The 13,318-nt window shown below is 46.6% G+C and overlaps 1 protein-coding gene across 10 annotated transcripts in view; it reads left to right on the forward strand.

Annotated features, from left to right (window-relative positions):
- The window catches only part of LOC144495855 (collectin-10-like), a 204,421-nt gene that overhangs the window by 135,082 nt on the left and 56,021 nt on the right, over window positions 1–13,318 (forward strand). The window contains exon 1 of one of the 10 annotated variants that reach the window (XM_078216497.1): window positions 5,453–5,627. The exons of the other annotated variants lie outside the window; for them this stretch is intronic. Within the exon in view, the coding sequence (XP_078072623.1) occupies window positions 5,536–5,627 (92 nt within the window). The 5' untranslated portion in view covers window positions 5,453–5,535. Of the gene's footprint in view, window positions 1–5,452; window positions 5,628–13,318 lie in introns of those variants that run through there. 10 annotated transcript variants of the gene reach the window in all.

A 13,318-nucleotide genomic window follows, 5' to 3' on the forward strand; every position in this document is an offset into this window, starting at 1 on the left:
CAAGAGAAAAAGAGGCCCAAGCCATATGTTAAGGTCAGATGGGGGGGGGTTTAATTTAAACAGCTCTGATTTCTCCTCTCACCATCCGTCTTGAAACAGAAATGTGCTTTGGATTTTCCCTTCAGAATTTTACACGGTTAATGTGGGTGCATGTGGCCAACCTGAATTTGTGTGAATTCACATAAGAGGTCAGGCTAGCATCCCCATGTCATTGTGCACGTGAGTGATATTATAATCGGTGGATACGTCCGAGAAACAGAAGCATGCCTGCCGATACTTAAAGGGCCAATTAAGGCTATTAATTTACCAGTGAAAAGCAATTTTACCTTGTCCCTGCAACTTTGTGGTTGTTGCATGGACAACAGGGGAAGGTAATCAATACGTTTCCCTCAAATTCCCATCCAGGAGCAGGATAAAAATCCCCCAGAGAAAAGGCTGTGCCTCTTTAGGTTATTGCTGTCTTCGATTCGAGAGGTTTCTCTGTCATTTCTGGTGCATTCCATTCATGGATAGCTTTACTTAGGAATACTTCATCTTTGTCTGAAGGTTTCAGACATGTAGCCATTTGGGTACATGGATAGTGCCCTGTGCATTTCTGATCATGGGCATTGTATACTCAGCTGATGGGAGCTCCTCTGAGGAGGATGAGCGGGTCAGGAGGGAGAGAGGAGGTCAGGTGACCGCAAGCAGCATCCCAGGGAGGGATGTGTGGGAGGAGAGGTGCGGGCACTGAGGGTACAGGGTCAGCAGGGAGAGAAAGGCGGGAAAGTCCACAGGAGCTGCCGCCTGCAGCCATAGTGTACAGGCAGTGCTCTGACTACCTCAACATGCCCAAGGTCCAGCGTCAATGGAGGCTCCACCTCTTTGGGGCACTGTCACCACAATATGCAGATGATTGGCTTGTAGATTGTCTCCAACTGCATGCGGGAATACCCTGTACCGGTGTCTCTGAAGGTTATTGTGGCCCTCAACGTCTATGCCACTGGTTCACTCCAGAGGTCTGTGGGGATCTGTGTAGTGTGTTCCAATCTGATACCCGCAGCTGCATCCAGCTTGCCACTGCCACTCTATTCAGATGGGTGATGTGATTCGCCCACTACCGGAAGGACAAGCTCAAAGGGCCGAATAGCCTATTCCTGTTTTATTTCTATGCTTCTATGTTCCTATGTAGAAAGTTGGGCTCCTTACAGTCCATCCTTGCACATTCAGCTGAATGATGGCACTGTATCCAGGTGTGGTGCACCACATTGTGCCCACTGACCTGGGTGACCATCTCCAGGCCTCCTTTGTTAGATGCGGTGGCCTCCCCTTGCCAACCCTTGGCATCAGAATGTAAAACTTGGCAGTAACCTCCGCAACCAGTATGCTGAGGCATTCATCTGAGAATCGGAGGGCTGAGTGCCCTCCCACCTCCTGTGCCCATTGGTGCTAAGGCCATGACTGCACAACGGGACAGTTATTCAATTCCATCCAGACAGCTCCCTCAACTCCTCTGCAGGTTTTAAATTCCCCACTGGGTCCCCATTGGACCCAATGCCTGATTAGCTTCCACCGCCCACCCGGACTGTCAGCCCAACCAGAGGACGCATTTAGGCCACTCAGTGTGATATCCTGTTTGCAGCATAATGTCGCAGGAAGCAGATTCCGGATCCACTCTGAGCCTGCCGACCACTCATACACAACCGACAGCTGTGAAATTCAGGATATATAAACACTTCCGTTTTGGAGAGATCCAATTCTCTATTAATAACCTGACAGCAAACTCGAGATAGGATAGAATCAGAGGGTTAGTTTATTTTGCACACACTCCAAACATGGCAAGAGGGTTCACAATGCCTCCCCCCCCACCCCCAACTCCTTTGTATTCATACAATAAAAGAAGGGAACAGGAAAGAGAAATGGATGCAGAACAAAGATCACAGATAAAATAAGAATGATAGTTTCACGTGAGTCTAGAATACAGAATCAAAGGCCCAATGATGTGTTCTTCCAGGGCTGAAGCTGATGTGGGCTTATCCACTTTGTCCAGTCACACTGATATCCACAATGGGAGACGCATGTAGAGCTGAATTAGTCTTGCAGTAGGCACTGGTACAGAGGTTCAAATGTTCCAGTAGAAACAGTGTAGATGAGGGCCAGGCAGTTTAAACCTGGACAGAGCTCTGGTTCTGCTGCTGTTTTTGATGTAAGATGACAGACAGAGGCAGTCTGCTAGCCTGGGGCTTTGGTTGTCTTCTGAGGTTAAATAGCCACTGAAGGTGGAACCCAAAAGCAGTATAACTAAAGCAACTCAAACAGCTCAAGCCTCGGCCATATTACAGGGTGGTTTCAATTTGAGTTAGTTAGCTAACGAGATCCTCTTGTTAAAACCCATTGGGTGGGATATTATAGCCTCGCTCATCCCAAAACTTTAAAATCTCGCCCGAGATCAATAGAACTTTCCGTGGTCCACTTCTCACCCACTCTGACTCCTGCAGGGTGGTAAAATTCCAGCTATTGTGTTTTTTAAGGAACTGCAAAACCCATTGTTGGCGATGAGTCACAAATAGCTCTGCCTTTGTCGAGCTGGGACAGAAACTTCATCTACTCTCCTTTGTGCTGGTTTGGCTGAAATGAACGCAAGGAATGTCACATTCCAGATCCATGGGGGCGATTCTCCCATCCCACTGCGCTGATTTTCTAGTGCAGCGGGCCAGGAGATTTCAGCGCCCAGATTAGCGCGATCCACGCTGGGCGTCCGGCACTGAGAGTGTCTCCCAGTGCCGGATATCTGGCACCGTCAGCTCCACGCCGGAATTAGGCGCAGAGCTGCATGTGTTAATTTGAATATATTTTAAATGCTATTAGCGGGCCCGGGATTGAAGTCTCCAGGCCTGCGAGCCTCTCCTGCCTGCCAGGAGCATTTACCACCAGCGGGGTTTAGTATGAGCTGGAGTGAAGGGGGGCAACCGAGGCCCCCACTGGGCATTGCTATCTTGGCAGTGCCAGCCTGTGCACCCTGGCACTGCCTAAGGGGCAAAGTGCCAATGCCCAGGGGGCACCTTGGCACTGCCCATCAGGCATCGCCAAGGGAGCAGGGCCTAATCGGTGGGGGTGGGGGCGCCCGCTGCCACTCTGCCTGAGGGATCGTGAGCAGAGGGAGGGAGGCCAGTGATAACGGCTGGGCATCAGGGTGGGGTTGGAGGGTTAGGGCTCGGGGCTGCAGGCAGGGGAGGGTCGGGGTTGGGTCCGGGCATGTTTGGGGGGCCAGTGATCAGACCATGCTGCGGTGGAGGGCTGGTGATGCGGGGGGCACGGGGCTGGCCAGCAATCGGGAGGCCGGCAGTCAGGGACTACGGTGCATGTGCCGATCTCGGCACTGACAGATCAGTGCATGCGCAGTGGCCCGCTCAGCTCAGCGCTATGCTACCGGCCTCTCCAGTGGAAAGAGGCCCCACCCAGTGATTCCTTACATGATTTACACTGGTGCACGCAGCAGCGCACAGAGTGTGGGGTGTTTTTCACTGAACTCCCACTGAAAAAAACAATGTGATTTACTCCAGTTTCACACAAATATAGCAGTTAGAATTCTTTTGGAAGAATCGGCGCCTATGTTCTCGTCGAGGCTACCAGACGAATCTTATACACTCTGTGCAGTTAAAAAAAAGCCCTGATATGATTTCTGCCTATAGGGGTAGTGGGTAGGGCCTAAAACACCTGAAAGCCGGCTGATAGCAGCAGATGATACCACTGCGCATGTGCAGGTCTCCGTGTTGACATCAACAGAGACCTGTCATTACCTCTGTGACTGGCCTCCGTGACCCTCACCCGACCTCGGAGCTCAGCATGGCCGTTCACGACCCCCCACCGAGAATGATCACAAATCCGCTCCCATCCAGAACGCCCGGATTTCTTGGCTCTCTTGCGATCTTACCGGCTAGCTTCGCCGATGGGCAGGGTGTAATGGTAAGATCACCCCCCAGGCGTTTGAACAGTTTGTCTTTGTCCATTTTTAAACTGCTCAGAAATTTCCAGAACTGCTATTATGTGGTCAGCTGCAAATATGTTATCAGTCCAGCCATTTATTCACTGAAAAAAAATTATAAAGGAGCCAGGATGATGTAGACATATGTACATTCCTTTATGTTTCTTGATCATGACACCTATATTACCTTTTAATTTTTCAACTACTTTTTGGTCCAGATTGGACTTAATATCTAATTTGGCTTGTTTGTTCAGCATTAATTACTTTGATAAACCATTTTATTATATTTAATGTACCAACACCATATACTTGATATATTTATTTATCTTCTCTCTTACCTCCCATCTTTGGCTTTGACTTAGTAATGGAACCTTCACTCTTGGGATTTGGACAGACTCTCTTCCCAGATATATCTAGCCAGCTCTCCTTTGTCACTCTGCTATTTTCCTTTGCTGCATTTTTAAAATAAGGCTTTGCCGTTCACTCCTTCTCCCCTCAACTGTGTGTTGTTCATGGATGTCTCTGTCTGATCTCTGCCACACCTTATGTAAGTAAATCCGAATACAGGGAGAATGAAAGCGAGGAATCTGCAAAACACTTTATGTAGTTCCTCCAGTCACAGAATTGCTGCAGTAAATGTAAAATAAAAATCTAATAATTAACCATAAGTGCCAAGAAGTTTCATTAAATAAACATTGACTTACATTCTCTTCAGATTTTGCAATTTTCAGAATCTTACCCATTCTTTAGATGTTTGATTTCATGAAAAGTACATTTCTAAACATGCAAAACCATAACAATGTTCTGTTTACAAATGTAAACTTCTAAAAACCTGTAATGTACACAGCCAATGGCCCATTTTTGTGAGCCCCCAATGTCATAGATCTGTAGCAGGGAAGATATGATCACATTTTATTCAACTTAAATTATTTCCACTGCAGATAAACAGCTACATTTCCAGTTTGGCTTCGAAGAAGCAAGTCCAGGCTAACCAAAATAATAGCCTGAATAACTGCAAACAAAAGAGCGTATTTTGCCAGAAATCCTTCTTGTTCCTCCCCTGCCCCCAGTAAGTTACCCAGTAAACAACATTTGACTCATTGCCTTTGCTCATGCTCCCATCCAATCACCACCATTCTATTTTGGTGGTTTATCGTGGACGAGCAGTTTGCCAAATGGGAAAAACAATCTGCAGCTCCAGCTCTCTGACATTATTCTTGTGCAGCTTTTCACAGCCTCCTGTACTTGGAAGTAGTGCTGTAGACTTGGGAGCAAAACACACAATGGAGACATGTGTCAAAGGGAAGAAACAGAAAGAAATAGGCAAAGGAATAACTCTTTAAACAAGAAAGTGAACTGGGCAAATAACTCGGTGTGGGAATTGATTTTATACAAACCGTATGGCCTTTAAACAACGCTTTCATTCATTTGATGATCGCAACACACTTTACAGAGCATTTTTGGGGCAATAAAAAACTTCAATATAATAGATTCAAATCCTTTAAGCACAAACACTGGGTGGGCAATGTGATTCACTGACGCAATATTAAAAGCAACTCTGTAATAAACAAATGTCAACAATGAATAAACACTCTGCAAAGGATCTGGATAGGGTACCAGAGGCACGGATAAGATCCTTCATTTTACTTCGTTGTTTTAAGAGGTAAGCAAATCTTGTGTTTGGTCAGAAACTTTAGGCTGTGTTCACTATTATAACATGAGGATTGACTTTAGTTTGTAAGAAGAAAGTGTGCATTAAATACACAGTGAAGATAGGCTCTTCAGTCTTTGCTTGTATTTATTTTTTCGGAATGATATCCTTACTCAGAAGTGTCGTTTAATGAAAATGGTTTTTTTGATAAGATTCGAGCTGAACCATAACAAATTTCTGCTTTACAAATGATAACATCTATAAGTGTGTGCATTCAGTGGATGCTTCGTGTTATTTTTCCTGGGAATTGTTCCTGTTATTCAGTTCAATAGTTTACTGTCGACAGATTTATTTTGCTAAACTTCCCTTTCATTAAAGCAAGAAGAAGGATGGATTACTACAGTATGTTTTTAAAATAGAGTCACTATCATTAAAGATAAACAGTTACATATGCTACTGGAACTAAAGGGAAAAATCCTGGCTAAACCAGAACATAAATTATAATGAGGCCTTGTGGTCAGCTACATCAAAACAAAGAGCAAGAATAACGACAAACTCAATGAAGTTAGCAGCAACGCAATTTTCCCGTTCTGGCGGCCAAGGGAATCATAGCGGGCGGGGGCGGACCATGCAAAGTTCTGCTGACCTTGGACAGGGTTTTCCAGCCTTGAGGCCAGTGCAGCTGGAAAATCTTGCTCAAAGTGTCCAGAAAATCAACTAAACGGGATCACTAATGTTAGTGAATTACTGTCAGTGGCAGAATCTTGCCAAATCCAATGCTCTTAAATTTAGATTCAACTTAATTTAGATTTAAAAACTGCACTTTCCAGTAACAAATGCAGTGTTATGATCTGTCCAACCATTAGATAAAGCAGCATTTTACGCCGTGATGCCATCTGAGATATTTTAGGATTGAATAGGTTTAAAGGATAAAAAGAAAATTGGACAAGTAAACTATGTAAAAATAAAATCGTAAAGAGAAGCTTTCAGCCTGTTAAAATTATGTCACTTGTTTTCTTTTGGAGGTGCAATTCTTTCTTTGTAAAATACAAGGGGAGAAAATTTGTTCAGAACCTTTTTTTGGAGGGGCACATAATCAACAGAGTGCATGCCCCAATAGTAGGCACAAATCGCACATGCTGGCTTTGGGTCCTCTTTTAAACTGTCAATATGGCTGATTATGCCTCCAGAGTAAGAAGTCTCACAACACCAGGTTAAAGTCCAACAGGTTTATTTGTCAGCACCAGCTTTCGGAGCCCCAAGCCCTTTGTTCAGGTGAGTGAGGACTCGTGTTCACAAACAGGGAATATAAAGACACAAACTCAATTTACAAGATAATGGTTGGAATGTGAGTCTTTACAGGTAATCAAGTCTTAAAGGTACAGACAATGTGAGTGGAGAGAGGGTTAAGCACAGGTTAAAGAGATGTGTATTGTCTCCAGCCAGGATAGTTAGTGAGATTTTGCAAGCCCAGGCAAGTCGTGGGGGTTACAGATAATGTGACATGAACCCAAGATCCCGGTTGAGGCCGTCCTCATGTGTGTGGAACTTGGCTATCAGTCTCTGCTCAGCGATTCTGCGTTGTCTTGTGTCGTGAAGGCCGCCTTGGAGAACACTTACCCGAAGATCAGAGGCCGAATGCCCATGACCGCTGAAGTGTTCCCCGATTGGAAGGGAACACTCCTGCCTGGTGATTGTTGAGCAGTGTTCATTCATCCGTTGTCGTAGCGTCTGCATGGTCTCCCCAATGTACCATGCCTCGGGACATCCTTTCCTGCAGCGTATCAGGTAGACAACGTTGACTGAGATGCAAGAGTATGTACCATGTACCTGGTGGAGGGTATTCTCACGTGAGATGATGGCATCCGTGTCGATGATCCGGCATGTCTTGCAGAGGTTGCTGTGGCAGGGTTGTGTGATGTCGTGGTCACTGTTCTCCTGAAGGCTCGGTAGTTTGCTGCGGACAATGGTCTGTTTGAAGTTGTGCGATTGTTTGAAGGCAAGAAGTGGGGGTGTGGGGATGGCCTTGGCAAGATGTTCGTCTTCATCGATGACATGTTGAAAGCTCCGGAGATGTCGTAGTTTCTCCGCTCCGGGGAAGTACTGGACGACGAAGGGTACTCTATCCACCATGTCCCGTGTTTGTCTTCTGAGGAGGTCGGTGCGGTTTTTCGCTGCGGCACGTCGGAACTGTCGATCGATGAGTCGAGCACCATATCATGTTCATATGAGGGCATCTTTCAGCGTCTGGAGGTGTCTGTTGTGATCCTCCTCAGCTGAGCAGATCCTGTGTATACGGAGGGCTTGTCCGTAGGGGATGGCTTCTTTAACGTGTTTAGGGTGGAAGCTGGAGAAGTGGAGCATCGTGAGGTTATCCGTGGGCTTGCGGGAAAGTGAAGTGCTGAGGTGACCATCCTTGATGGAGATGCGTGTGTCCAAGAATGCAACCGATTCCAGAGAGTAGTCCATGGTGAGTCTGATGGTGGGATGGAATTTGTTGATGTCATCATATAGTTGTTTCAGTGATTGTTCGCCATGAGTCCAAAGGAAGAAAATGTCATTGATGTATCTGGTGTATAGCATCAGTTGAAGGTCCTGTGCGTTGAAGAGGTCTTGTTCGAATCTGTGCATGAAGATGTTGGCATATTGAGGTGTGAATTTGGTCCCCATGGCTGTTCCGTGTGTCTGGATGAAGAACTGGTTGTTGAAGGTGAAGACGTTGTGGTCCAGGATGAAGCGGATGAGTTGTAGAATTGCATCTGGAGATTGGCAGTTGTCGGCGTTGAGTACTGAGGCAGTTGCAGCAATGCCGTCGTCATGGGGGATGCTGGTGTAGAGTGCCGAGACATCCATTGTGACGAGGAGTGCTCCTGGTTCAACTGCTCCATGTGTGCTGAGTTTCTGTAGGAAGTCTGTAGTCTTGCGACAGAAGCTGGGGGTTCTTTGTACAATGGGTTTCAGGATGCCCTCGATGTAGCCGGCGAGGTTCTCACACAGGGTCCTATTGCCTGATACGATGGGACAGCCGGGTGTGTTGGCCTTGTGTATCTTCGGGAGGCAGTAGAGATCTCCAACGCGGGGAGTATGTGGGATGCTCTGAAGGTCCGGATCAAAGGTCTTGATCAGAGTGTTGAGTTGACGAGCGTGTTCTTTGGTCGCATCTGCGGGTAACTGTCTGTAGTGTTCCTGGTTGTTCAGTTGTCGGTACACTTCTTTGCAGTAATCCGTTCTGTTCAGTATGACGATGGCCCCTCCTTTGTCTGCTGGTTTGATGACAATGTTGCGGTTGGTCTTGAGAGCATGGATGGCGTTGCGTTGTGCTTGGGTGACGTTCAGGGCTGTCTTGTGAGTGCGGCTAATGAATCTGGCATTGACGCACCTCCTGATGGCTTGGGCATACATGTCGAGTCGAGGGCAGCGGCCTTCCGGAGGAGTCCAATTCGACTCTTTCCTCTTCGGTCGCTGCACCGCGGATCTCTCTGTTGGCTGTTCCGGTTCATTGGCTGTCTCATTGTGTTCGCTGTTGGCCTCTTGGGGTTTGTGGAAGAACTCCCGCAGCCTCATTCGCCTGATGAATTCCTCTGTGTCCGCTGCGAGACTGATGGGGTCCATTTTAGTGGTGGGGCAAAAATTGAGCCCTCGGCTGAGAACTTCAATTTCATCTGGTTGAAGTGTGTAGTCCGACAAGTTGACAATGGACTTCCCTGCAGTGATACTGTTTTCTACTGTGATACCGGGGAGGCTTGGTTGCTGCTGGTGATGATGCCGAGTTTCTCAAGTTTCCTGTTCTTGGTGTGCATGTAGATGCCGTAGTTCCGCTGTCTCGTCTGCTTGGCAAGATTTCGCAGCTGGTCTGCGTCCTGAGCGCAAGTTGAGAATATGGATTCTATCTTGGTTTCCAGGTTGCGGCGTTTGCTGTAGAGTTGGTGTATGAGATGGTTGAGGAGTGTGAGAGAGGTGCGACAGCAAAGTCTCTCAGTGTAGTCTGTGTTATAGGTTGACCTGAGTGGGTTCGTGATCCGTAGTCCTTTCGGTATCTTGTCTGCTTTCTTGCATCTTTGTAAAAATTTGATGTCTTTGTCGATATGCGCGATCTTCTTGGAGATCCTCTCGACTTGGAGCCAGCGGTTTGCGGTGTCGATGGTAGCCATGATGAGGAGATGCTGGCGTTGGACTGGGGTAAGCACAGTAAGAAGTCTCACAACACTAGGTTAAAGTCCAACAGGTTTATTTGTCAGCACTAGCTTTCGGAGCCCCAAGTCCCTTCTTCAGGTGAGTGAGGACTCGTGTTCACAAACGGCATATAAAGACACAAACTCAATTTACTAGATAATGGGTGGAATGCAAGTCTTTACAAGTAATCAAGTCTTAAAGGTACAGACAATGTGAGTGGAGAGAGGGTTAAGCACAGGTTAAGCACAGGTCATCGACACCACATTCTCACCGCAATAGGTTGCATTCTTGAACACACACATCTCCATCAAGGACGGTTCAGGAGAACAGTGACCACAATATCACACAACCCTGCCACAGCAACCTCTGCAAGAACTGCCGGATCATCAACACGGATGCCATCATCTCACGTGAGAACACCATCCACCAGGTACATGGTACATACTCTTGCAACTCAGCCAACGTTGTCTACCTGATACGCTGCAGGAAAGGATGTCCCGAGGCATGGTACATTGGTGAGACCATGCAAACGCTACGACAACGAATGAATGAACACCGCTCGACAATCACCTGGCAGGAGTGTTTCCTTCCAGTCGGGGAACACTTCAGCAGTCACGGGCATTCAGCCTCTGATCTTTGGGTAAGCGGTCTCCAAGGTGGCCTTCATGACACACGACAGCGCAGAGTCGCTGAGCAGAGACTGATAGCCAAGTTCCACACACATGAGGACGGCCTCAACCGGGATCTTGGGTTCATGTCACACTATCTGTAACCCCCACGACTTGCCTGGGCTTGCAAAATCTCACTAACTGTCCTGGCTGGAGACAATACACATCTCTTTAACCTGTGCTTAATCCTCTCTCCACTCACATTGTCTGTACCTTTAAGACTTTATTACCTGTAAAGACTCGCATTCCGCCCATTATCTTGTAAATTGAGTTTGTGTCTTTATATGCCCAGTTTGTGAACACGAGTCCTCACTCACCTGAAGCAGGGGCTTGGGGCTCCGAAAGGTAGTGCTACCAAATAAACCTGTTGGACTTTAACCTGGTGTTGTGAGACTTCTTACTGTGCTTACCCCAGTCCAACGCCGGCATCTCCACATTATGCCTCCAGAGGTAGCTCTTCAAGAGATTCATTTCACACGGCCTGTCTCAGCAGCAGCTTTTATTAATTCCTGGCAGGATGGGGATGAACAACAGGAGAGAAGGCCATTGGCTGTGACCCACAGACATGCTGTGAAACTGGGAGGAACATTCCAGCTATCTACTTACCATTTGTTGGTGATGGCGACAAACTAAATGAAGTTAAGAGAAACACAAGGGGCAGAATTTTCCGGTCCTGCACGCCACGGGAATCATAGCGGGCGGGGGCGGACCATGCAAAAGTCTGCTTGGCCGATTCCACTCCATGCAAAAGTCTGCTTGGCCGATTCCACTCCATGCAAAAGTCTGCTTGGCCGATTCCACTCCAGGAAGTCCAATTTGACAAAGGCTTTTTGCCTTCCCAGAAGGAAAAAACAGTTCAGACTTGTATTCTTGTTTCCTCATTTTATTAGTATTCCATTTTAAAGTATACAAGACCAGTTCAGACCAGTATTCTTATTTCCCCAGTTTACTGTTTTTTCCTTATGGGTTTATTCTTTCTTGGGATGTGGGCATCACTGAGAAGGCCCACATTTGTTACCCATCCCTAATTGCTCTTGAACTAAGTGGCTTGCTAGGCCATTTCAGAGGGCAGTTAAGAGTCAAACACATTACTGTGGTTCTGGAGTCACCTGTAGGCCAGACCAGGTAAGGATGGCAGATTTCCTTCTAGAAAGGACATTATTCAACTTGATGGTTTGATCACCATTACTGAGATTAACTTTCAGTGGAAGTATTTCAGGAGCTCTTGGGGACGAAGATACATCTTTGACCCATTTGCCACCTGCCAAACAATTACAGCAAAGACTGACTTCTAATCCATATTATCTTCATTTTGCTTGGTGAATGTTCGCTCTCAAAGGTATCAGGACTAGACAGAATGTGGAGTTGAGGCCACATTCATATCAGCTAAGATCATATTGAATGGCAGAGCAGATTTGAGGAGCCAAATGGCCAACTCCTGCTCATAATTTGTATGCTTGAATGTAAGTGATTGGCCAGGAAGCTCATTTTGTGGAACAATGGGCAGAATTTTGCATCCCACCCGTCACGGGGATCGTAGCAGGTGGGACAGGATCATGCAAAGGTCTGTTGACCTTGGGTGGAATTTTCCGGTCTTGGGGCGAGCTTGTTTGGAAAATCCCGCCCAACATCTCCATTAGCTCCAACTGGCTGGAAGTACCAGAGGTTCAGCGCCAGAGTTCAGGAATGAGAGGATTTCCTGCAGGAATGCTTATCATCCCATACCATGGCAACAATCTTCTAAGCCAAAATGTTTCCACCCTTTGAAAAATGTGATTGATCTGGGTTAGTGACTTAACGTCATCTATCACAATAAGCATCATTCTGGCTAAGAAAGCAAGGAAGTCAACTGCTATAAATATGAAATATTATTCCATTACCTATTGTCCAGAGTTATGTAAAAGATGTCCATGGGACACACCCTCTGATTTTTGCTCCCTTCCATCTCTGTCAGCAAATATCCATAAGATACTAACGTGCACAACTTATCACATTCATCAGAAATGCCTCTCCCCAAAGTTTTAGTAGAGACATGAAAAAAACAGCATTTTTTAATGACTTTAGAATGTTTCCAAACCTTTTTTTAAAATTTGTTCACGATGTAGACTTTACTGGTTAGGCCAGCAGCTAGTTACCCTCCAGAAGGTGATGGTGAGCTGCTTTCTTGAATCGCTGCAGTCCATGTGTTGTGGGTACAACCCACAATACTGTTAGGGAGGAAATCCCAGGATTTTGACCCAGTGACAATGAAGGAACAGCGATGTAGTTCCAAGTCAGGGTGGTTTGTGGTTTGGAGGGGAACATATTGGTGGTGATGTTCCCATGCATCTACTGCTCTTCTCTGGGAAATGCTGCTGATTTGGAAGGTTATGTCAAAGGAGCCTTGGTGAGTTGCTGCAATGTGTCTTGCAGATAGTACGCACTGCTGACACTGTGTCCCAGTTGAGCTTCTTGAATGTTGTTGGAGCTGCACTTATTCAGGCAAATGGAGTGTGTTCCATTACACTCCTGAGTTGTGCCTTGTAGAGGATGAACAGACTTTGGGGAATCGGCAGGTGAGTCACTCACCACAGAATCCCCAGCCTCTGACCCGCTGTTATAGCCTCAATATTTATATGGCAGTTTCAGATAGGTCTCTGGTCAATGGCTCCCCCCAGGATGTTGATAGTAGGGGATTTAACGATGATAATGCCATTGACTGTTAAGGGGCAACGGTTAGATTTTCTCTTGTTGGAGATGGTCATTGCCTGGCACTTGTGTGGCACAAATGTTATTCGCCACTTATCAGCATTTCGTCTGCCCTTGAGTCTGATCCCAGTGACACAGTGGTGTCAGGAAGTCAGTTTGTGATATGAAACCTGT

This window comes from Mustelus asterias, chromosome 7 (genome assembly GCF_964213995.1).
Source record: "Mustelus asterias chromosome 7, sMusAst1.hap1.1, whole genome shotgun sequence".
Taxonomy (NCBI): Eukaryota; Metazoa; Chordata; class Chondrichthyes; order Carcharhiniformes; family Triakidae; genus Mustelus; species Mustelus asterias.